This window comes from Bactrocera oleae, chromosome 4, assembly GCF_042242935.1.
Source record: "Bactrocera oleae isolate idBacOlea1 chromosome 4, idBacOlea1, whole genome shotgun sequence".
Classification (NCBI taxonomy): domain Eukaryota; kingdom Metazoa; phylum Arthropoda; class Insecta; order Diptera; family Tephritidae; genus Bactrocera; species Bactrocera oleae.
In genome coordinates this window covers 14,860,212-14,884,336 of record NC_091538.1, presented here as the reverse complement: position 1 = coordinate 14,884,336, position 24,125 = coordinate 14,860,212, and the positions used below count along the sequence as shown (strand labels likewise).

General features: G+C 34.5%; 4 protein-coding genes across 7 annotated transcripts; 2 read left to right on the top strand and 2 right to left on the bottom strand.

The window, feature by feature from the left end:
* Window positions 1-852: 852 nt before the first annotated feature.
* PHDP (Putative homeodomain protein) lies at window positions 853-5,707 on the bottom strand. Its single transcript, XM_036375596.2, has 3 exons — window positions 5,361-5,707; window positions 3,787-3,977; window positions 853-1,179 (listed from the first exon to the last, which is right to left on the bottom strand). Exons 1-3 carry the CDS (start codon window positions 5,668-5,670, stop codon window positions 982-984), a joined length of 699 nt encoding a protein of 232 aa, XP_036231489.2. The 5' UTR covers window positions 5,671-5,707; the 3' UTR covers window positions 853-981.
* A 3,530-nt stretch (window positions 5,708-9,237) lies between these two features.
* Window positions 9,238-16,141, top strand: Nup214 (nuclear pore complex protein Nup214). Of its 2 annotated transcripts, none has more exons than XM_036375421.2 (12): window positions 9,238-9,374; window positions 9,479-9,617; window positions 9,684-9,871; window positions 9,931-10,836; window positions 10,900-11,125; window positions 11,189-11,481; window positions 11,548-11,729; window positions 11,815-12,165; window positions 12,689-13,807; window positions 13,873-14,057; window positions 14,143-15,907; window positions 15,984-16,141. In XM_036375421.2, exons 1-12 carry the CDS (start codon window positions 9,339-9,341, stop codon window positions 16,009-16,011), a joined length of 5,418 nt encoding a protein of 1,805 aa, XP_036231314.2. In that variant the 5' UTR covers window positions 9,238-9,338; the 3' UTR covers window positions 16,012-16,141. The 2 variants fall into 2 exon arrangements, with proteins under 2 accessions (XP_036231314.2, XP_036231313.2); XM_036375420.2 differs by having other exon boundaries at window positions 14,140-15,907.
* An 839-nt stretch (window positions 16,142-16,980) lies between these two features.
* LOC118683217 (U3 small nucleolar RNA-associated protein 25 homolog) lies at window positions 16,981-19,390 on the bottom strand. Its single transcript, XM_036375512.2, has 3 exons — window positions 19,015-19,390; window positions 18,232-18,957; window positions 16,981-18,167 (listed from the first exon to the last, which is right to left on the bottom strand). The coding sequence occupies exons 1-3, from the start codon at window positions 19,274-19,276 to the stop codon at window positions 17,038-17,040; spliced, it is 2,118 nt and encodes a 705-aa protein (XP_036231405.2). The 5' UTR covers window positions 19,277-19,390; the 3' UTR covers window positions 16,981-17,037.
* Window positions 19,391-19,626: 236 nt separating this feature from the next.
* DNAlig1 (DNA ligase 1) lies at window positions 19,627-23,793 on the top strand. Of its 3 annotated transcripts, none has more exons than XM_070109309.1 (8): window positions 19,627-19,735; window positions 19,802-19,864; window positions 19,922-20,449; window positions 20,507-20,679; window positions 20,749-21,214; window positions 21,289-21,911; window positions 21,971-22,216; window positions 22,273-23,252. In XM_070109309.1, exons 1-8 carry the CDS (start codon window positions 19,716-19,718, stop codon window positions 22,632-22,634), a joined length of 2,481 nt encoding a protein of 826 aa, XP_069965410.1. In that variant the 5' UTR covers window positions 19,627-19,715; the 3' UTR covers window positions 22,635-23,252. The 3 variants fall into 3 exon arrangements, with proteins under 3 accessions (XP_069965410.1, XP_036231392.1, XP_036231391.1); XM_036375499.2 differs by adding an exon at window positions 23,632-23,793 and having other exon boundaries at window positions 19,639-19,864; window positions 22,273-22,648; XM_036375498.2 differs by having other exon boundaries at window positions 19,639-19,864.
* Window positions 23,794-24,125: the final 332 nt, after the last annotated feature.

Below are 24,125 nucleotides of genomic sequence, written 5' to 3'. Positions count from 1 at the left end.
TTTATCAAACGTTTCCAAATTTATTCATTTGCAAGTTTTGTCAAAATAGTAAACAGCTAATTCGAATATTGGTTTTGCATATGTTCTTGGATTCCACAACACCCCTGATTGTCTATACAATGACCTACGGTCGAAAAAAAAATTAAAATTTGACACAATGACGGCGTTTTAACATTTTTGTCGTTTATGGTCTGGTAGGTCAATTTTATGGAGAACAGAAGATGCAGAAAAAATTTTATTGCGATTGGAACATTTGTCTGCGAGTAAAATCACTCAAGCAAATTTGAAAAATGTACTTTTGAAAAATTAAATTGATCGGCTAAACTCTAGAAGACTAATTTAAAAACTATTTGAGATATCGATTAAAAATATTAGCATGTTATTTTTATAGGCCCCAACAAAGGAGGCCTCAGAAATGAAATTTTTTTTATTAAAACGACTTGTTTAGTCGCGATGATTACAAATCCGTGAGCAAAAAGTGAAATAAAAAAAAAAAATTTTTTTTAAATTATAATTTTCGCCGTCTCTTTCGTTGGGGGACCTAAACTATAAATTTACTATATGTATATAAATAAGCCAACACTATTTTTTTCGATTTAGTGAACTTTAACTAAAAATGTGTCTCTAAGAAGGCATTTTCCTATATTTCCCACCACTGTACTTTGGGCGTACGTGTGGTATACGTTACGTAGTACTTTCTTTCATCAAACTCATTAAACCAATCGTATTGAACTAAATCTACACCTCTAATACTGTAAAAATTTCGAACAAATATTTCAAAACATTTAAAATATCAGTTGACAACTCGTTCGCACATGCTTAAAAAACTTTATAATTAAATTGATATGTATGTATAGTTACATATGTACATATTGCACATTTAATACAAGTATTTTATATTTACGCACTTTCTAGATTACAAAAGTCGGTATTTATATATGTATGTATGTATTAGATGAAGTTTTAGCGCCCCAAATAGTTTCATTTAATTAATTGTAAAGATTTCGAACTGGACTCGGTGGCAAGTAGCGTTGACATCATGAATGGCGAGAGACATTTAGAGCTGGATGCGAAAGGGTTTTGCATTTGTTTTTGTGAAATCTCCGGTACTTTCGTGCTAATTATGTTGGCTTGACGTTCTTGTTTTCGAAATTTCGCACGTCTATTTTGGAACCAAACCTGAAAAACATTAAATAACACGAGTTGCTTTCTTATATGGAAAAAATTATATTAATATGTTATAAGTATAGTTAAGAAGGCGGTCCGATAACTACCTATTCTACAAAGCAAAGCGATGTTTCAACTTCATTAACCTGTCTGATAACCTCCTCATTTGAATAAAATTTCTGCGCGGTGCGTGACTTTTTCAAGTTTTGAAACAGCACGAAGTTGCCGAGGCCAAAACTAGAGAATACGATGAATACTAATTCGACCAATTGGGCTGTGGCGACGGCGGTGATATGAGTCGGTTCGTTGTTAGTATGAAGTGCGTGATGAAAGAGCACTTTTTCGCCAAATAAGTTTTCTTTGCAACTTACCGTCGAATCGGTCCTATAATCCGAATCGCCTGTAGAACCCTCGCAGTTTTGTCCTTTGCCAAGTTGTTTTGGCCATGTAGATCCCACCATGTAGTTCGCAGAAAACAGCGTTCATCACATTTTCAGCCAATAGGTTCGCGGATGAAGTTCACTGTTTCGACTATATTTTGGTCTCTTGTATGCAGGGTTGCAAATAATACATTAAAAAATAATTGTATTGACATTTGAACATAACATTAAACTCACAAATACGAGAATAAAAATTTTTTTTTTAATCTCAAGAAACGGATTAAAAATTAAAAATAAAAAATAAAAATTTCAAACTTACTTAATCTATAATTAAGAATAAAAAAAAAATCGTTTTAGAATTAACATTTTTTCGAGTTCATTCAAATCAAAAAGTTTTGTTTTCAATTTAAAATTTTTAATCTCAAACATCCTATATTAAAAAATTAAAATTTAATTTCTAATACGCACATCGGGATTAAAACATAAAAATTTTATTATTTTTGAATTAAAAAATTCGCAACTCTGCTTGTATGTTTCCGTGATTGCAAATTGCTTCGTTGACAGTTACAAAAAAACGGCGAAACTTCTTCAGATTGCTCTTAAACAGCTTCAAATACTGCTGTGAAGTGATCTCACGGACGTGCTTACAACCAACGTAAAACTAGTTACTCCTATTTTTGATTGGGCGCCATCGAAGACCAACCAAGCATTCTTCGATTTTCTTTTCAAAAGCACGAATGTGGGCCGCTATTGCTCCTTTACCATTTGTCCAAAATTCGCGGACACGCCCACTTCCACACGCGGTCAAAACTAAACAAATTGTTCCATTCATCTAGGAGAATGTATTGAAAAATAGTAAATTTTTCTGGCAATAGCGGTATAATCTGTCAGTGGGGCTAAGTACTCAACGGGTCGCCATATTTTTAAAGCAATTTTCTTAAAATAAGAAATGATCGTTGCTAATTGGCTTCATTCTAGTTATATGAAATTGTCTATATGCTGTACCTAATTGGCTCAGAGTTGCATAACTTCAACTAAAACCTCTCATATGCGAATTTTCCAGATGACACCATCGTAGTGATGGAACACTAGCTTTGGGGCTTTTCATGCTCTTTTTCTAAACATTATCCAATTTAAGCTCTTATTAGAAACAGATTTGCTTAGTTTACTTGGAACGCTTGCTTTCTCAGTCTATTCAATCAGTATCGAAACAATGTAGAAACATAGCAAAGTTTGTGTGTATCACTTTTTTGGAACACTGTATAAGCATCTCCCTTTTATCATTAGATCATTATGAAAAACCTGGTACATTTGTGAGTATATTGAACTAAATAATAGCAATTAAGAAAAAACAGTAGTTTTGCGCTCTTCAAAAATCCATTTTCACACAGCTTGTAGTTTTACCACTCTTGGGCTTAATTACACGCTCAAAAGATGAGGAGCATGTCCAAGCACTTAACTTAATTGAAAATAAAACATTGACTTATACCACTTCTTCGCATTTTTGCACCCCTAAGCAATAACTTTATTTACAGTTACAGTAAACAATTTCTATTGCCGGATTAGTTCATCTGTAATACTCCCCTATTTAATTGGCTGTGACTTGTTTTCAGATCTCGGCACGTGACTCTCAGTGTACATACACACACGCACGAATGTGTAAATTCTGACGTACTTAGATATGCATTTTCTAGACAGACATCTCGTAAGCGAAAATGAGAGATGATTTGTGAGCTTGAAAAAGTGAAAAATGATTCCATCTCATAATTAAAAAAAACAAGGAAATTCCTTTGGGATTTGACAGCAGACAACCGAAAAGCGTGGTATAACACTCTAGATGAATTTTTTTTCTTTCAAGTTTTACTGTTTAAATATACATAAATATTAGAAAATTAAATTGTGTGTGAATAATGCAATTTTCGCAACAATTTAGCATTTTTGCCGCTTAGATAAAAAGTGATATATGTACATATGCATATTAGGGTGATAAAATATTCCGGCAATTAAAAATTTAAGGATTCAAAAGCTATGGTATTTTGAAAGAAAACAGATTATTTTTATGAGACACTTTGAATGTTCAGTGACACCTTTTAAAATTAAGCCAAACTTGTTACGTGCAAGGATATTTTTCTCGCTATATCAATTCATTTTAACACATGAATTCGGATCTTTAGCTTTGGACTCACCCTAATTAAGTGCACTCGTATATAATTTGATAAATGAAAGTTTTTTAACCAACCTGTACGCGTGCCTCTGTTAGCTCTATTTTCATGGCGATCTCTTCGCGCGTATAAATATCAGGATAATGTGTCTCTTGGAAGATCTTTTCCAGCTCCTTGAGTTGTTTGGACGTAAATGTCGTTCTAACCCGTCGTTGTTTTTGTTTATCTTTGTAAAACGGTATGGGATTGTAGCTGCTTGTAGACCAGTCTGTATGAGGATGAAAGTTAATTCATAAGAAAATTGTAAATAATTTGTAGCATTATATGTAGAAACGCGGCACTATTGACGGACACAGTACAAAATAACCAAATCTTTTGTTACCGCTTTTTTGAACTCTATAAAATTATTATAGTCAAAACCTGGCGCGTGGCCGATTAAACAGCAATCATATCTTCAATATGATGGTATAAATTAGAAAAAAAACGTTAACTTCGACTGCACCGAAGCTACATTACGCTACTCATATGCATTTTCTATAGCTTAAAAGGGTAGAAAAAGATTTGTGTCTTGATTTTGATCGGTCAGTTTAAATGACAGCTTGATGCTATAGTGAACCGGTTTGAAAAATTTATTCAGAGATTGCAGCGCTGCCTTAAATAATGATTTATGTTAAATTTCGTAGTAATATTTTTTCAGAAAAGAAAGTTTTACATACTTGTATAAGGACTTGATTAAGATCAGTCAGTTTGTATGACAGCTATATCCTATCCGATATCGTCGATTCCAACAAATGAGCAGCTGCTTTGAAAGGAAAAGGCGTATGAAAAGTTTCAGATCAATATCTCAAAAACTAACTAGTTCGCGTATATACAGCCAGATGGATAAACAGACAGACATAACCAAATCGACGCAGCTCGTCTCCGACGTTTTCTTTCTTTGTAAAAAAACTTAATATACCCTGTTTAGAGTATAAAAACGGTTGTAATACTAACAATATTTTATGAAAACAGATCAAGGATTTCCATCAACGATTCTTTAGTTCGTCTGGTAAGAAATTAAAAAAGCGAAGACAATAAAATCCTCTTTAAATTAAAATGTAAAATATTTTGTAATTTCTAATATGAAGATGATGACTCAAAATCCAACTGATTTAACTTATTTGGCATAGCCCGAGAGGTAACACTTGTTGGCACTGGGCTCCGAAGAAATTACTTAGTAACTTGAATACGCTTAGCAATAACCTGTAAATAGTTGTTGGTATAGGTAGATAGGAGTTTCGACGAAAAGAGTTGGTTTCGTTTAAGGAAATCTAGAACACATTATCTCTAATAGGGTCAAAGTATGTAACATAGCCCAGTTTTTGATATTTCTGGAAAACTACAAGAAACTAATATCAGCGACGGCGAATACCACAATTAACACGATGATCATGTATGGTAAGTCGAGAGCTTGGTTGACACCCGTCGGCATAAACCAAGAGAATGGAAAGCTCGAATGAATATGTATACCCCAAATAGTTTTGTTGTGCTGCTATAGTGACATCCTTTGTGCATAACCCCTCCGCTTATTTAATCTCTAAATAGTTTTGTAATCCGTATTTGTTTTTTTTTTTGTTATTGTGATGTAAACTTTAGCAAAAAACTCACTCACCTAAACCACGCTCATAATCATCAGAATTATAACCAAAATATAGTAACGAGCCACTTATTTCCGATTTTGAACTCGCGGTCGTTTCATGCTTAGGCGGCGCTGTGCGATATTTTTCACTTTTCAGATGGCACAAAGTTGTCGGACAGTCTGTAATTTTATTATTTTCAATAGAGATTCTATCAAAAGATCGCAAATAATTCTCTGTATTTAAAAAGAAATTCGTCTGGGGGTTCATTTTATTTTCCAAACCACTATTATATTTCACAAACATTTGGATGCTTCTGATGACTTTATGTAATATACGTTTCATTGATTAATTATTGATATATATTTATCATATAAACACGTATGCAGTTGTTTATGATTATTTTTTATTCTTATTATTATTATCATTTTTTGTTCTTGTTTTTCACAATAAATAAATAAAAAAATCACTAGCGTAAGATCATCTAAGAAAATATTTATGATAAAGTGCTCTTGTCTAAATTGATACAAAATATTAGCCAACTTGTATACGTGGAAGTAGTTAAACAATTACTGTGATGTATAATAAAAGTGATTCTGTGATAACGCCACACATACACATGCCCAATCACATAAAACACTTTTGTGGGTGTTAACGAATTTAGCTACGAAAATAGGGGTGAAAGTTGAAAGTCGTCCTTGCACTCTACATCAAGTCGAACGAGACTATTTCATAGGAGCTCAAAGATTCTTCATACATAGTATATGATATCTGTTGACCCAATACAAACATATCAACACTTAATCCAATTTTCCAAACACTTTTTATAATCCTCGGCTTAGTTTTTGGTTTCGGCACATTTTTGGAGCGCCATTTGCTAAATTGTTGGACAATTTAGACGTTATATTCATAAGCCCATGTCTCGTCACCAATACTAATGCGGTTGATGAATGTAGAGTCCTCGGCTACGTTGTTAAGCATCTCTTTTGCGAACTCAGCAATAGAATGCAAAGAGTCTCCGCATGACACAAAGCAACTCTTTACAAGTCCCGCCAAATCCATTCACTTAATTTACCTATTCTTTGGTCCAGCCGGTTTCCTGGGTCTACCGTTAAGTTATTTCGATGATTTATTTTGCACTTTCCACCAAACAGGGTTTAGGTACTCCCTACAACAACAACAATGGAAATACCGCCTTCTAGACGAGAGCACATTATTCCAATGTGTTATCGCTGGTGTTGACGAGACATGAAATTTTTGTTCTTGGCCGTCCCGTCTGCTACTGGACGGGTAAAGGAAGGTAGAAAGGTATTTTAATACGAGTCTAGCATTGACACACTTCATACCCAAAACATTAACCAAAATATGTTGAATCAATCCATAAGAGATGTTGAGATCCTCTGCTATCCCTCTGATGCCACGTCTATTTTCTAGCACTGTTTGGTTTAACTTTTTCGATGTTATCGTCATTAACAGAGTTGCTTGACCGGCTCACATGAGGCTTGTTTTTAAAGACTTCACGACCTTCATTGAATACTTTGTGTCACTCAAATACTAAAGTAAACTCCTCAAAGTACTTCTGCAACATTTTCAACGATTCCGTAGCCGGTCTGCTACTGCTAATTTAAACGAATCCGAAGTGGTCAACGATTTTTAGATAGGCGTTTTCATGACTCTATACGAGCTATTGACGAGTACATTTCTATACATTTCTCCAGTGGATAAGAGAAGAAGAAGATATTACCTATATCAGTATTTAAATATTTTGTTAATAATTTTACAATTTACCTCTGCTTTTATTTTAATTTCATATAAGTTTTTTTAAGGCAAATATGTAGGGCACATAGCTATCATATATGCCCAGCAAATTAAATTTTATCTATGGTATATTTTATGGGAGGCGTTACTTGTTTTTGCAATACGCACACAGTTCAGCTATGCACTGGCATCAAACATACAAACATATACATTTATATGTACATATGTAAATGCAATACATGAGTATAAACAAATGCATAGCTTCCGTATCGTTATATCTACATTTATTACCATCACAAATTAAATCCTACCTTTTTCCGCTCACTAGCACAAAAAGTCACAAATACAACCGTATGCAATGCAGCCGACAAACCAATGTTAAATATGCTTCATTAAACATTGTTTACATACAAGTGTTTGTGTATACATTATCGGGGGAAGTCTGTGTTTGCTCTTAATTAAGGAACAAAGGATAATCATAGTGTTGTTATACAATAAATATAAAAAATATGGGAAGTCATGTGTACACATATATGCACGTGTATGTATGCCTGTAAATGCTGTTTAAAATTTCGATGATAGTTCGTATTTTACGATGTTAATATATGTATATTAACTATAGTTATTCGTTTTTTGAAAATATGTATATGTATGAATTGGTAGCTAGGTATGTACATACGTAATATGTATGTACTAACATTATTTAATATTTATGATTGCATTTTATAAGTTTTTATATATTTCTATAGTACTATAGAACTTACTTGTATATATATATACAAGTACATATGTATGTATGACGCATGAGTGTCCTTAAATAGATGTGTACCTTAATCATGTATTACTTCAAATAATTATGTATAAAACTTTTTTAATACATGTGTGTGTATATAATATATAATATTATATATATAGATATAATATAAATATTAATATCAGAAAATCGATAGAAATAATAGTAAGATATAAGTACATACAAACGCTGCAATCTGTGTGATATAATAATTCAAAATTTTAATGAAAGCATGTTTGATTGGTTGTGTCTGTCCGCAAGGCTAATAATTCTGAATAAGTTAGTTTCCAAAAAAATTTGAACATTCTATTTTTGGAAGAGATATAAAATATTTTATCGACTAAAATTTGAAAGTCATTAGAAAACGCAGAAATTTATTAATTTATGTTGCTCTAACTGTATTGTATGGTTTTTCATTTCCATGGTGGCCTTTGTTGCAAGGATAGACTTTTTAACTACCTAACCTAACGTAACCTAATATAAATAATTAATGTTGTATCAAATATATGGTATGGTTGAATATCGATAACGATATTATGTACAGAAAAATCATTATTTTGACATACGCTAAACAGAGGCGAATAAACAAATATAATCAGCTGCTCTGGGGCTACCAACAGAGAACAGAGAACGTTGCAAATTTGCCAATTTGCCATGCTACCACCCTAGAGTGAGGCATTCCTCAAATATGTGCTCACAGCTGTGTTAATTTCAAATTATTTTGAGAATCAGAAGGCAATTGGTACGAAGTGGCAACATTAACATATTGTCATTTTGTGAATTGCGCTAAATGCAAGGATGACATGATGCGAGACTCTCTCATTTTCGCTGATTTTTCTGTTATTCTCTTTCCCTGATTATTAAAATCAGGGAATTTCGAACAGCTGATGTTAAAAAAGGCGGGATGCCAGAAATAAACCCGCTAAAAATAGCTAACAAAAGCAGTGCGAAAAGAAATTTCAAGGAACGACACAAATACTTTTGAATAACGTGCAACTAAATTTTATTTGTTAATTTAATTTAAAACGTTCAATATAAAACCATGACCTTTTTTTATGACTTGTATTGTTGCTTTGTTATAAGTTTTTTTATTTATATGCTATTTTTTTATGTTATGTGATTTTTTAAAAATTTTATTATGTAAATACAAGTATATAGGGATGTATATGCGTTATATAGGCCTACTCGGGGACGGAGCACCTAAAAATAATATCGAAATGCAAAATACCCCCAAGTTTTTTTTATAATACCCAATCCATTTTCGTTCGACAGTGGCATGATTGGCAAATGTTATAAAAAATGTGGGTTTTGACAGCTCTCTCTCGATTCAAAGAGTCTCGCATCATTTCATCCTTGCTAAATGTGTTGAGTAGCCGCAATAATTCGATTTATACAACTTTTGTGAGATTTTATAAATTTATAACAGTTTCTTTTATTGATTGGGCGTAAAATATATTTGAAAATGGCGCTACAATGTCCTGGTTCAGTGGATGTAACCGTAAGTACTACACATATAAATATGATATTTATATGCATGCTTAACAAATTCGGACGTTTCCCATAATTTATTGATTGCAATTTAATTTCTATAATAAAAATTAGGATATACAATTTAAGTTACAAAGTAAACATAAAATTTTTGGTGGGAATTCTAAATTGCGCGATCACGTTAACTTATTGGCATGTGCCAGCAATCATGGTCTACTATTTGTCGGCAATCCAAATGCCCCGGAATTACAGTGTAAGTTGTTGTGAACTATTCGTTGGGAAGTTTTTGGAAGGAGTATAAATATATTTTCTTAATTAGCTTATATTCTTCCTGATGTTATATATGCGAAGTTAAAAGGACAACCTGTGCACTTAAGAACCACGAAACTTCCTAATGCGCCTAATTCAATTGCTTGCAATGCAGATGGGTCTATGTTGGCGGTGAATTACACATTACAAGGTTATGGTGTTTTGGATATTTATCATGTGCCATCATTTGCGATTTCTGTACATTGATATGCAACATATATTACAAGTTTCGGAAATAACTATAACTTTCATTGCAGGATGTAAAGACATTATATAGCATACGCTTGCCCGATCAAAACGTATATGCTTTACACATACTATGGAATCCTGTATTATCAAATGTCATAGGTGTAGTGCTTAGCAATGGTAATTTTGCGTTGTATACACTTAAAGATGGTGGCGCAATGGAAATGCGTTTGCTGCAGAATCAGCAAATACAATCCGCTTGTTGGTCGCCAAAAGGTAAACAGATCGTGTTTGGACATCCAAATGGAAAATTGCAACAATATAAACCCGACCTTACCATTGTTAAAAGTATCATTTGCCCACCGAATGTACATCCTGGACCTTTCGATACCATAGCATTACATTGGTTATCCACTTTTCAGTTTGTAGCAAGTTTTTTGCAGCATGGAGAGGAGGCTATGCCCAATATGTATATTATAAATGCGCCAAAAGGTGGAACACCAGTTTATATAAACTACAATGATGTATGCTATAGTGGTTCAGAACCAAGAAAACAACAAGTTACATTCATGCATATTGCACAGTGGAATCTATTGCTAGTTACATCAGCAAATGGTGTTGAAATAGGGCTATTGGGTACTAAAGATGCTAATGATCAACCGCAATGGGTTCATTATATGTTGTTAGATGAAGCGCGCATTGAAATGCCACTTACTGAAGGCAACGATGAAACATATCCCATTGGTTTGGCATTGGATATTTCACCAACACATGAGTTGATAGTGGGAGAGAAGAAGTTACATCCCATGCCGGTTATTTATGTACTTTCTACACACGGTCATTTGCTTTGTTTTAATTTTTTGAATTTGTCAGCAAATGTAAATATTTGTTCGCCACCAGCACCAATTCAATACGCAATGGCAAAGTTTAGCATTTTGAACGAAAGCAGTTTAACTGATTCGAATAACACACAAAAGGTAATAATAATAAGTTTAACTCGAAACTAATATTTTTTATTAATTTGCATATTTTCACAATAGGAAGAGCGTGAAAATTTGACATTACCATCAATTGAACCACCGCCACCACCGGCACCCACATTAACCTTCAACGCACAACCGCAAATGAATGTTGCTAATCAAAACATGTCGGCCTTTGGTGTGCCGGCAAACAAGAATTTATTCTCAGGTGGTTTTGAACAAAAACCGCAAAATCTAAAATTTGGTGTGGCGGCTGCTAATACTGAAACAATGCCTAATATGTTAAGTAAGTAGTTTTCTACAAAGGAAATATAGTTTTTGGAATCTTACAACTTTTGTTTTGTAATAGACAAACCAACAGCACAAGCTGCGCCCTTGGCAACTGCGCAAAACACATTAAAACCTGCGCCACCTACAGAAGTTTTTAAGCCATTGTATACGGTTTCACCGGAATTTGCGCCACCACCGGTACAATCTGCGCAGCAAACTCAGCAATCTCAATTTGATATTGCGGGAAAATCAAAAACACACACACTTAATTTAAATGAAACAAATACAGTGATACAACAAATGATTGTGATGCAAATGACCGCATTTGACAAGGAAATTAAGCAACTAGCACAGAAGTCAAAACTAGCACTTGTGAGTTACACTTATTAGAGTATTTTTGTTTTATCATTTTTGCTTGACTTAAAAATACTTTTCCAGCACGAAGATCCGAGTATCATGAAGAGTTATAGCAAACGCTTAATTAACCTACAAGAAATTATTGATCAAGCCAATGAGCGCGACTTTATAAAGGATGTTCAAGATCTACGCCACTCACTGACAGAATCATATGAAATGTTGAATGAATACCGTTCTAAACTAGAAACTTTTAAAAATCCTGAGTAAGTTTTTAATGCTTCTGCCGTTAAATAAATATTAATATTTCTTAAAAAATATTGAATTAAATATGCACATCTTATCCTTCAGCGAACCAGGTGCAAAGTATTTATCATTATATGATTGCATTAGTCAACGTCAATTGAAAAGTCTTCAAAGCTATCTCACCGTAAATCAAAGTATAATGAAGCGCCTGGAGGAACAAATGGACATACAATGGTCTTATTATCAAGATTTAGTGCGTCGCAATTCGAAATGTCAAATGCGTATACCATGCCTTGATGGCATATATCAACAAATGACCAAACTGAAAAATCTTATCACACAACAACAGACGAAATTGCATTATATTAAAAACATTATGAAGCAAAAAGATTTGGGTCGTGCTAGAACAGGCAGCGATTGTCGAAAGGAAAGCACTCAATTGATAAAATCGGATGCGTAAGTTTTTAAATAACACAATATTTATTTATATTTTTTATACACATTTTCTCATACAAACCAACCGATTTAAATTTAGTTCTTGTATGGCAAACTTTTTTATTTGAAAAATTATCTTCACGAAATTGGGCACAGATTATTGCCGATCGGAATCAAGTGTTTGTATGGAAAACTCTTTTTAATTTGACGAGGTACCTTCACGAAATTGGGCACGAGTTATTGTCTAAGGCAACAATGTAACCTCCGAAAAAGTTGTTCAGATCAGATCACTATAGCATATAGCTGCCATACAAACTGAACGATCGGAATCAAGTTGTTGTCAGGATCCTTTGTATTTGTGAAGAGTATTATAACATCTGTGCAGCCAAAGTTAATGTTTTTCTTGTTTTTTTTTTTTGTCTTGGAAAACTTTAATATACTATACGTAATAACTTGCAACCAAAATATTTCGAATATACTTAATTTACTTGTAAGAATTTTATTTTGCATAAAAAATACTTTTGATTTTCATTTCTGAATTTAGGGGCATTGTGTCATTAGCAGATTCTATACTCTCCATGACTATACACAACATTACAGATGCCAAAAGCAATAAATTATCAGAGAGTAAATTGAATGCTTTGCGAAATTTTACAAATCAACAAGGAAAGGTAAAAATAATCAAACCACAGCGTCCAAATCGTATTGAGCTGACATCAGAGGTTATTTTAGAAACCAAACAACTTATCAAAAAGAAGGAATCTAAAGACAAAGAAGTCAAAACCAGTAAAGCTGCTGAAAAAATACATGCGACAACAAAAAAAGAAACGCAGCAACAACAACAACATTCATTTAAACCTATGCAAGCGCCTACTAAACAAAACGTTGAGCTCCAAGTATTAAAGCCACAACAACAACAACCTGAACAACAGGCATTACAGTTCTCAAAAGCGACACCAACAGCCGGATATTTCAGTAACTCACAGAGTATAGCACCACCTACAGCAGCTGTCCAACCTAAGCCACAAACAAGCACACCATTTTCGACATCCACTTTCGGTAGTGGCAACAATTTTCAGCCGAAAGCTGAACCAATTAAACACGAAAGCGGAAATGAAATGCCTAAATTTACACCAAGTACTAATACATTCAAAACCGATGTTGTTGAAAACAAACCAAACAGCCATATAACTGCAGCTAACAAAAGCACTTTACCAAAAACCGATGCTGTTGATAAATCATCAGCAACTGCAATGAACTTCTCATTTACAACAAAAGCCGATGCGGCCGATGTGGGCAAGTCGTCGTTAAGCTTCAACGCCACTTCGAAAGCATTTATAGGTTTTGGTCAACAATCGTCAAATATAATGCCACAAACCAACTTATTTAACGCAAATAAGACAGCAGTTAATACAAATGCTAATCAAACGAACGATGCGCCAAAAGCGTTCAGTTTTGGTAGCACCTTTAGTGCACTAACCGATTTAAATAATGCCAACAAACCAAATGCTGCGCAAAATCAAACAAACATAACGGCTAATACAAACGCAACGGCAACAACACAACCATTATTTGGTACAACAACAATGCAACCAACAATTTTCAATAAACAGAACGAGAACCAATATTTCGCAACCCAAGCAGCACCCTACGCAGGCGCCAGGTAAATTGGAAATGTGTCTACTCGCAGATATACATATATTGTTTTAAATATTTCTATGTTTTTAGTGCAATTGGTATGGAAAAAATATCCACTGCTGATACACAAACAAAGAGTACGCCTTTGGTAAACGCTTTGACTAAGGATGCAACAGAGCTTAGTGTTGTCGGTGCCGTTGGTGCAGCACAAACAAAGAGTGAGGCAGATGACATGTATTTGAAATCTTTGAATATCTGCAAACCAACACCGAAAGGTATTTAAAAATTACTAATACTAATGCTATTTTATATTATAATTTATTAATTAATTATTGTTATTGTGCTAACTTTTCTCAGAAGCTGTGAAACCCAAAGATGGCAGTGTGTTCTCCTTTAGTTTAAATACGGAGAATAATCCGCCCGGCGCTTTTCCGAGCATGCAACCGGAATTATCGATTTCCAAAGTTAATACAATTACAACAAACACAACCGCAACAATAACACCAACGATTTTCGGCAAGCTTACAACAACAGAACAGTCGTCTTCACCATTCAATGTCGCTAATACAAATGTATCTGCATTTGGTAGTACTTTAGGCTCCAGCACACCATCCACATTATCTATACCGACAACTAGCAGTATTGGTGGCGCAGGCGCATCTGCGTTTTCATTTACGAGCTCAACGCTCTTCAAACAGCTGCCGACTTTCCAAAATCAAACTGCTGCAAGTACCACTACTACTGCTGCAGCTACCGGTGTGGCAACATCGGCAACTATAAGCGCACCTATCACAGCTAAAACAGCGCCAGCAGAAGCAACTGCTTTTACTGCAACAACTACACACGCTCCCACAGCAGCATTAGCGTCTACTGCTGCAATAACGGTTGCTGCCGCCACAACAATCCTAACACCAACGCCATCACCTACAATAGTGGCACCCAACGCTGTCTCGTCGGCATCAGTTAGCAGCGCAACCAGTCCATTCTTTTCAACGATTGCAGCCGCTAAAGCGCCTAGCGAATCGCTGTTTGGCAATTTAGGACAGCCAACTCAAGCTGCAAGCCCCGTAAGCTCTCTTGCAAAAACTGAGAATGCTGCGCAACCGGCAACGACCACAAATGTGTCGGCATTTGGTGGCCTATCTTTGGGTAGTCAAGCACCAGCTGCCAGTGGTGGCAGTATCTTTGGCAACTCTAGTAGCGTAGGATTTGGTGCTGCCACGGGTGGCATATTCGCCGCTGCCACTATGCCAACAAGCCCATCAGCGGCTGTCGGCAATACCTCCGCTGGTTCCATATTTGGTAACAGTGCCGTTAAGAGTCCTGACAGTACTGCTGGGTCGATTTTCGGCAACGCCGCAGCAAAACCGGCTGAAAATACTGCATCTATATTTGGCAATGCGGTCGTTAAGAGCGCTGATAGTACAGGTGGTTCTATATTTGGTGGTGCTCCCTCCAAAAATCCGGACGCCGTTAATGTTTTCGGTTCACCAACACCAGCCAATGCAGCTGTGAGTAGTGGTTCGATTTTCGGTCAATCAACTGGTAGCATTTTCGCTTCTGCCGCCGCCGCCAGTAAACCGGATTCAACGCCCACACCATCGGGTTTCAGTTTTGTTGGTTCGGCTTTCGGTGCTGCGCCGAATAATACTGCTGCATCTGGTGGCTCTATATTTGGTGGTGGCGCAGTTGCAACCGATGCACAACAGCAACAGCAGCAATCAAATATATTTAGTTCACCCGTCAGTGGTTTTGGTGCAACAGCCAATTCGCCGTTCAGTTCATTCTCACAAGGTGGCTCTTCAATAGCAAGCACAGGTTTTGGTTCACCTACACAGCAACAGCAAACGGGTGCTTTTCCACGACCAGTTTTCGGTGGTGCGCCAACATTCGGTAGTCCACCGGCCTTCGGGGCACAACCTAGTTTTGGTGGAGCACCAACTTTTGGTAGTCCCAAAGGTTTCGGCTCATTTGCCACGCCCACAACCACCGCCTTCAGTACGCCTACAACGCAGAGCAGCAATATTTTTGAAGCTTTGGGCTCGACCGATACAGGCTTGTCTTTTGGTAATCTAGCACAGACGACGAATACTCCGCCAAATGCTCCCAAGCCTATATTCGGCGGGTAAGTTAGTAGACAACAATCGCAAGTCCAAATGTTTCTGACTATCTCCTTTATACTTTATTCTTTTATACTCTAGCTCCTCATTCATGAATTATCGTGCATAAATGTGCCACAATGACTGCGTGAAGGCGTGCGCGGATAACAGGTTACAATTTCAAACGATTCTATTTAAGTTACTGAAATTATATAATAAAAGAAAATACATATACGCACGAAAATGCGTTAACTATCCAATTTCAATATCCAATGAATACGTTTTCGAAGTTAATACAAAAGCTTAATATTTATTTATTGAAATATGTATGTTAGTAGTTTCAGCAAAAAAAAATAAAAAATAATTTAAAAATATGAATGTATATTTATTGAAACATATTAATCAATAAGTAGTTTTAGCAGCTTTAATTAATGTTTAATATTTTTTTTTTTACTCTTCAATATTATTATTTCTTTTAATTTTCACTATACATACTTTTTTTTTATTAATTTTTTTAAATTATTATTTATTTTGTCTTTTAATTTTAATTAAATTTTATTTTTATTACAATTTTACTTTTTTTATTTTTTTGTTATTTTGTCTTAATTTTAATTAAATTTTATTTTTATTACAATTTTCCTTTTTTTATTTTTTAATTAATTTTTTTTAATTTTAATTAAATTTAATTTTTTAATTAATTTTTACATCTTTATCCAACATTTTGTGTTTTATATTAAATTTTAAACTTGATGTAAACTATTTTTTTTTATTCTCTAATTTTTGTTCACCACTTTCTAGCTTTTTAATTTTTGTAAAAAATAGGAGGTTTCTAATGTTTTTAGAACTTTTTAACACTATTCATCTTCTTAAATCTTATATACACATGTATATATATTTTTTTTTTAAACATAGTTTTCGAAGAGGAACTGGCCGCAACAAACATTTGGCTTTAGTTACACTCCTTTATTTGCATTTTCTGCTACTTCTTAATTATTTAGAATATTTGCGCAATTAAAAAATGGTTTGAAGCTCAATAATATTGGCACACCAACCAACTTGCCAACTTAAAAGTCCACAAAAAAATGTAAAACGAAAAAACTTTCTTGTTCGCATTGTATTGCTATATTTACAATAATTTAGTATATGTATTAATTTGCTATTTAATTGTAAAACTATGTATAGTTTTATTGGAATTTTGTAATTCTGCAGCCGATTCTGTACCCAGAATTGCATTTAACTGTATTAGATCATATTTTGTATACATTACAGTTATACTCATCGAATCGTCTAAGCCATCTGCCGAATTCTGATTGCTTTCATTCATCATATTGACCATCTCTGAATACAACTGTGGCCACATTGGAGGCTGATACATAATTAAATGTCGTATACCCTTTATACGTGTACGCTGATAGAAATGATATCGTTCGGAGTATAGTAAAAAGTGCACGCCGCTGTGATAGAACATATCTCGCGCACGCGCCACCTTCTCCCTTTTGGTATATTCACAAATTTGTGCAAAACTTATAGATTCGGCTTTCAAATAGTTACGCAAGCGAACATAATCAAAGTAACTGGGTACATATATCATACAATGCGCAAACGAAGGCTTTCTATAGCGTGGTAATATTTCTTTGACGAAATAACGGAAACGTGTATCGAAAACAGAGTCCAAACTTGTAGTATCAATTAAATGAAATATTTGTGGTGTGGTAACAAAGACATTGCTGATGTCACCTTGCAGAATCGGATTCGAAACAGACACTTTGCCACAGTAGTTAAAGCATTTATTGAAGAAAAGTGAACGTATTTCGGGTAGCTCATGCGACGAGAGCACCACTGTTTGTCGATAAAAACGGCATAAGCCATTCAAACACCATGGGCGTACACGTTGTAAATTAACATTGCTTAAAGATTGTGGCTGCAGGTGCAAGTGATCTATTACATGCAGTAGATTTTCCCAATTCTGTGCTAAAAACATTTCCGTCTTGTCCAATATCAGAAGTTCGATGGAATTTAAAAAATCAAAGGCGCCTGCCTCTTTGCTGTTTGATGCTATGCCCAAGCGCAGGCCTAGTGGCGATGCAATTATAATATCGGATGCATTGAAATCCGTGTAGAGTTTTAAGTTCTTCTTGGTTATAGAGATGCCAATTTTAAAATTGTCATCTATATTGCCTTTAAATGTTTCTACGTAATCTTCTGGCTTCGGCTTGTTTTGCGGAAAACGCAAGCTATCGCCCGTATATTCATCAGTGAAACGCGTAAAGTTCATTAATTTTGACACTAAAAGCAGAAAAGATTTTATTGAATAATAAGTTAATTTTAGTTACATTATTTATCTACATACCCATATTTTTTCCGTACAATAGCCGCCCCATATTTGTCACAATTTGATAGGCACATTTCCTGAATGGCAAAATGACAAGTACTTTGGGTCGCGCCAATCCTTGATCTCGATAACTGTCCGGTATGGTCACAATATTTGGTGTAGCTGCCAATTTCATATTATGTTTTAGTATGCGATTACGAGTCTTAAGCATATGATTCAAAATGTGCGCACTGTAACATAAACGTAATTCATTCAACTTGTCCCTTTGCATATTGGGATGACAGAAATCATTATAGCGATTGAGTATTTGAAAAACTTCTGACTGCAAAGGTGTGATTTCTTTTGTAAAATTGTCTAGTACAGCTGTCCTAATATTCATTGTATTTAAATGTTCCGTGCTAAGTAATTTGTAATTGGTATTCCAATTAAGTCCACTTTTAGAAAGTTCTTCACATTCAAATTGTGGTATTTGCATTTTTAGTGTACCCAATTGTGGCCAAGTAAGTATGCTTCTCTTAACTTCCCCTTGTGCAGTCCATAAGTTATCTACACTTTCAAGCGGCAAATCGAATTCAAAATGCAGCGCAAACGTGTCATTGGATTCTATTGCTTCTAATTCCTCAACTTCTTCTGTAGCGTCTTCTTCAGCTACAACCTCCTCGGCATTGTTTGCTTCAGAAACAACTGATAATTCATCATCCGTATTGTCATCAAGGGAATCATCGGCGAGTATATGACTTTGTTCTGTTTAGTATATTATGATTAATTCAGGTCTGGAAATTGACGTGCGTCAATGCTTACCTTTTGTGGAGAGTGTGTCCATAAGTTCGTTGAAGGTATTTTGTTCGGCATTATCTTCCTCATCCTTTATGAATTCAAATATTTTGCCTTCAGCTTCATCTATTTTGATTTCCTCCTTCTCTCTGTACGATTTTTCCAACATCGCTTGCTTCCGGTGTTGCTCCATCATTTCCCTCGCTTTGCGTTTAAATTTAAGGTTTTTAGTTGTCTTATTCAGGTGAGCATTACTCTCGGCGGTTTTTGGTTTTTTCTTCGCTCCCATAATGTTAAATAATTATTTGAATTATTTTGTAGAATTTAGGTAATGTATAAAAACTCGACTGAGGATATGTGGTGCACTATTTTTGTTTTTATTTCAAGCACGCTTGTTCTGAAGTGTTGCCGTATAATTATATGATAGATACTTAAAGGAAAAATAGTTCATTTTCTCACAATAACCAAAAATAAAAACAAATTAGCAAAATTTTCCATCACACCTCTCTAGCGCATGCATACATATTTTTTTTTATATAAAAACTTCTTAAAAATATTATTATTCTATTAAATTAACCGACATATACTTTAATCAAAACTATGGCAATGTTGCCCTGCGTTGTACACCCTGTGTTGATTTCACTATTCAAGTTGAAACGTTGCCGGCAAATTCGCAAGTATTTACAAATTTTTGTCAAGCAAAATAACACAATTAAAAGAAGGGAATAATGGCACAAAGATCAATAACGTTAGTTATAAATACTTTAAAAGATTCCTTGGTGAAAGTTAATAGCACAAATACATTTGTTTTTAGGTCTTTTTTTAAACCAACAGCTAGTGCGGGCTCTGAGGAAGCATCAAGCACAAAACGCAGCAGGTGAGAAATAAAGCGCGCTAAAAATTTGTATATATCTTTACAGGCATTTTATTTAAGGCAGGAAAGCCCTCAGTCTAATGGAAAGATTGGGGAACCCGAGAAGAAAATTCAGAGGAAATCTGAAGAAACGGACAAAAGAGACGCAAAGCAAAATGCACAGACTAATAGTACAAATAGAGATACAAAGAAACAATCACCAAAGGCGTCAAAAACATCACCTAAGAACAAGAATACATCCAGTCCTTTCAAAAAGCAAATTAGTGATGTCAAAAAAGAGATTACAAATGAAAAGGAAAAAGTAGACAGCAAACCCATAATTGCCACTAGTCCATTCAAAAAGCAAATAAGTGAAGTCGAAAAAGAGATCACATCTGAAAAGGATGAATTCGACAGCAAACCTGCGAAATTAAAGTCTGAGTCGAAATTAAGTAAAGATGATGATGCTTCGAAACAAAATTCAAACAAGGATGAGAGTGCGAATGTTAAAAAACTCTCTGTGGAAGCCAATCAGTGTGGTGCCGAATACAATCCGGCTTCTGTGAGATATCATCCTATTAAAGATGCTTATTGGAAAGCAAACCAAAGGTAAGGAAAGCTTTTTTTGTATCTAAGCTTATATAAAGAAATATTTATTGCGAGCAGCACACCATATTTGGCTTTAGCAAGAACTTTTGAAATGATCGAGGATACCAAGGGACGTTATAAGATGGTAGAAATACTAGCAAATTTCTTAAGCTCCGTTTTATTATTAAATCCAGATGATTTATTATCCTGCATTTATTTGAGTATAAATCAATTGGCACCGGCATATGAAGGTAATGTAATAAATATAATGAAACTAAAACACTATCATATGCCACTACGATTTTCAAATACATTTTTAGGCGTAGAGCTCGGTGTAGCGGAAACCACCTTGATGAAAGTCATCGCTGTCTCAACGGGACGTGAACTGAAGTTCATAAAAACACAAACGCAGGAAATTGGTGACTTAGGCATTGTTGCTGAGCGTTCAAGAGTTTCGCAGCGTATGATGTTTACGCCAAAACCACTCACCGTACAAACTGTCTATCAAAAATTGAGAACAATAGCAAAAAGTTCGGGCAAGGCAAAATCTCCAATTATACATGATCTCTTTGTGGCATCACGTTACTCCGAAGCTAGATATATTATACGATCACTAATTGGCAAGATGCGTATAGGAATTGCGGAAAAAAGTTTATTTCAAGCTTTAGCCACAGCGTTAGTAAGCAGTAAACCCTATGATGATAACTATAAAAAGAAAAAACAATCTGAAGCGGATATAAAAAAAGATATTGAGGATATAACCTTTCTACTTAAAACTGCTTATTGGTAAAGTCATATACATATATATAACTGTATCTCTTTTTTTTATAATCTCTCAATCTTTTTTATTATAATTTCAGTCAATGTCCAAACTTCGATAAAATCATATCGACCTTACTTACTCAGGGCATTGATGATTTACTAAAACATTGCTCCATGGAACCCGGTGTGCCATTGAAACCTATGTTGGCGCATCCAACACGTGGTGTATCCGAGGTGATGGATCGCTTGAAGGGCAACATCACGTGCGAGTGGAAATACGATGGCGAACGTGCGCAAATCCATCGCGACAAAAATGGCACCGTTAATATATATTCACGTAATCAAGAGAATAACACAACCAAATATCCGGATGTAATAAAACGTATCGATCACTTCAAAAAGGACACGGTACAATCGTATATAGTAGACAGTGAAGTGGTAGCTTGGGATATTGAGCAGAAACAAATTCTACCCTTCCAAGTGCTTAGCACAAGGAAAAGGAAGAATGTAGATGTAGAGGAGATTAAAGTACAAGTCTGTGTATATGCATTCGATCTATTGTATTTGAATGGCGAGGCGTTGACTTCGAAAAACTTCTCCGAAAGAAGACAATTGCTGCGAGATAATTTTAATGAAGTTGAGGGTGAATTTCAATTTGCAACTTCATGTGACACCAATGAACCTGACGACATACAAGGCTTTTTGGAAAATTCTATTAAAGGTTTATATACAGATTGTTAGTGTATATAAATAAATTTCCAATTGATATAATAATTGTAGGTAATTGTGAGGGTCTGATGATTAAGTCGCTGGACAACGATGCCACTTATGAAATTGCGAAACGTTCACACAAGTGGTTGAAGCTGAAAAAGGATTATCTGACTGGGGTGGGTGACTCGTTAGATCTGGTTGTTATCGGCGGTTACATAGGCAAAGGCAAACGCACTGGTGTGTATGGTGGATTCTTACTAGCTTGCTACGACGATGAAAATGAGGAATATCAAAGTATATGCAAAATAGGCACAGGTAAGTGGATTAAAAAAAAAAATGAAATGAAACCAATTTCATTTTGCCTATTTCAGGTCTGAACGATGAGGATTTGAGCACACATGCAAAATTCTTCAAAGAACACACAATACCAGCACCAAAATCATATTACCGTTTCGATGCTAGTTTGGCGCCCGATACTTGGTTTGAGGCCGTGCAAGTATGGGAGGTCAAATGTGCGGATCTTTCATTGAGTCCGGTGCATAAAGCCGGCATCGGTATTATTGATCCTGAGAAAGGTATATCACTAAGATTTCCACGTTTTATACGTATACGTGAGGATAAATCTACAGAGGATGCAACAGCTGCACAGCAAGTGGCTTATATGTATCGCAATCAAGATCAAGTTAAAAATCAAAAAACCAATGCTGCAGAGTTTGATGACGATTTCTACTAATTATATATAAAATGGTAATATATTTATTGTTTAGGGAAGCTCTATATGATGCACATGGTTTGTTGCCAGTCAAGAAAACCTGTGTGTGAAGTTTGTATCTGCTTAGTACGTGTATAATAGAACATACGTTGATTATATACACAGTTACTTCACGCTACTATGTTTGTTGTGCGCTATACATTTCTTGTTTTCAATCAAAATTAATTAAAAATTTAAGTTTTTGTTTATGTTGGATTTTTTTTTTACGCTTATTAATATTTTTCCATTAAAGTTATATAAAAATGTATGAATGTTTTTAGTGTCCAAAATTTGTAAAATTTAAATTTCAATATTATAAAAAAATTCTGAAAATGGGAAGTCATATAGCCAATGCTTCAATCTATCTGCACACAAAATTGCATACGCATATCACCAAAATTAAACGAGTTATATTAAAATTTGTTTATTAGATTAAAAATGTATAACTTCCAATCTCACTTGTTTTTAAAGAAAATTTTGTAAAACATATTATTTGTCTCAATTTCTTTTACTAAAAGCGTTAAGCTTTTATACCTCCTTAAAAGCTAGTGTAGAATTTTAATATCGACTTATTTTTTTATTCATGTTTTCAAAGTTTAACTATTTAAGAATATGTGTACGAGCGGATTTTTGAAAATTCAAATTATTTTCGGAGATATAGACATTTTACTTACGCGGCCTCCAAATTGGTTCGGCTGAGTGTAATCGACCAGACCAGACTTTTTTAATACGATACCCACGATTTCTCTGTTCTAGTTCTACTGGACCGATTTACTTGAAAATTTCAGAGAATCTCCTTAATAGACATTTATATATCCTATGAACTAGCCTTATCATCAAATTTCATTTTTTACTATTGTTAGAAAATACGAGAAAAAATCTTTTTTTAAACAGTCGCCATTTTGTCCAATTTAATTTTTTTACTTATCGTTAGTTCATACAATTGCGACATTATTGACAACCTTTTCTTTCATTATAGATGACTAGGAGGGTTGAGGGGTATGCTCATGTGTCAATTTTTTGAGACCTCCCACTTTATCAGCTGCCAGTTTTTGAAACTTTTAACTTTTTTTTAAACATTTTTTTTTCTGTTTCTCTTGTAACATTAATAAATAACTGATAAAAAAATCGATGGTAAAAATATTGATGTCTTTTTTTTACGGCACTAAAAATTACCTAAAATTCATGTGTCTAAACTAGAATACCCCTTAAACATCGAAAGTTGCATTTAAAAGTCCCGCTACAAGCAAACTTATTGGCATTTGAAGCTGATTATGGTGAAAAGGCAGAATTTGCATTATCCTGATTTTTTCTTCATCGTTTTCCAACAATTTCTGTGATGTAGTTGATGCATATAATTCTGCACTAGCAACAATGTGTAAATAAAAGTAAAAACATGTAGAGTGAATATGGAATGCAATAAAAATATATAAAAAAAAACTTTTTCAAAGGAAAGAAAATCAATGATAAAAA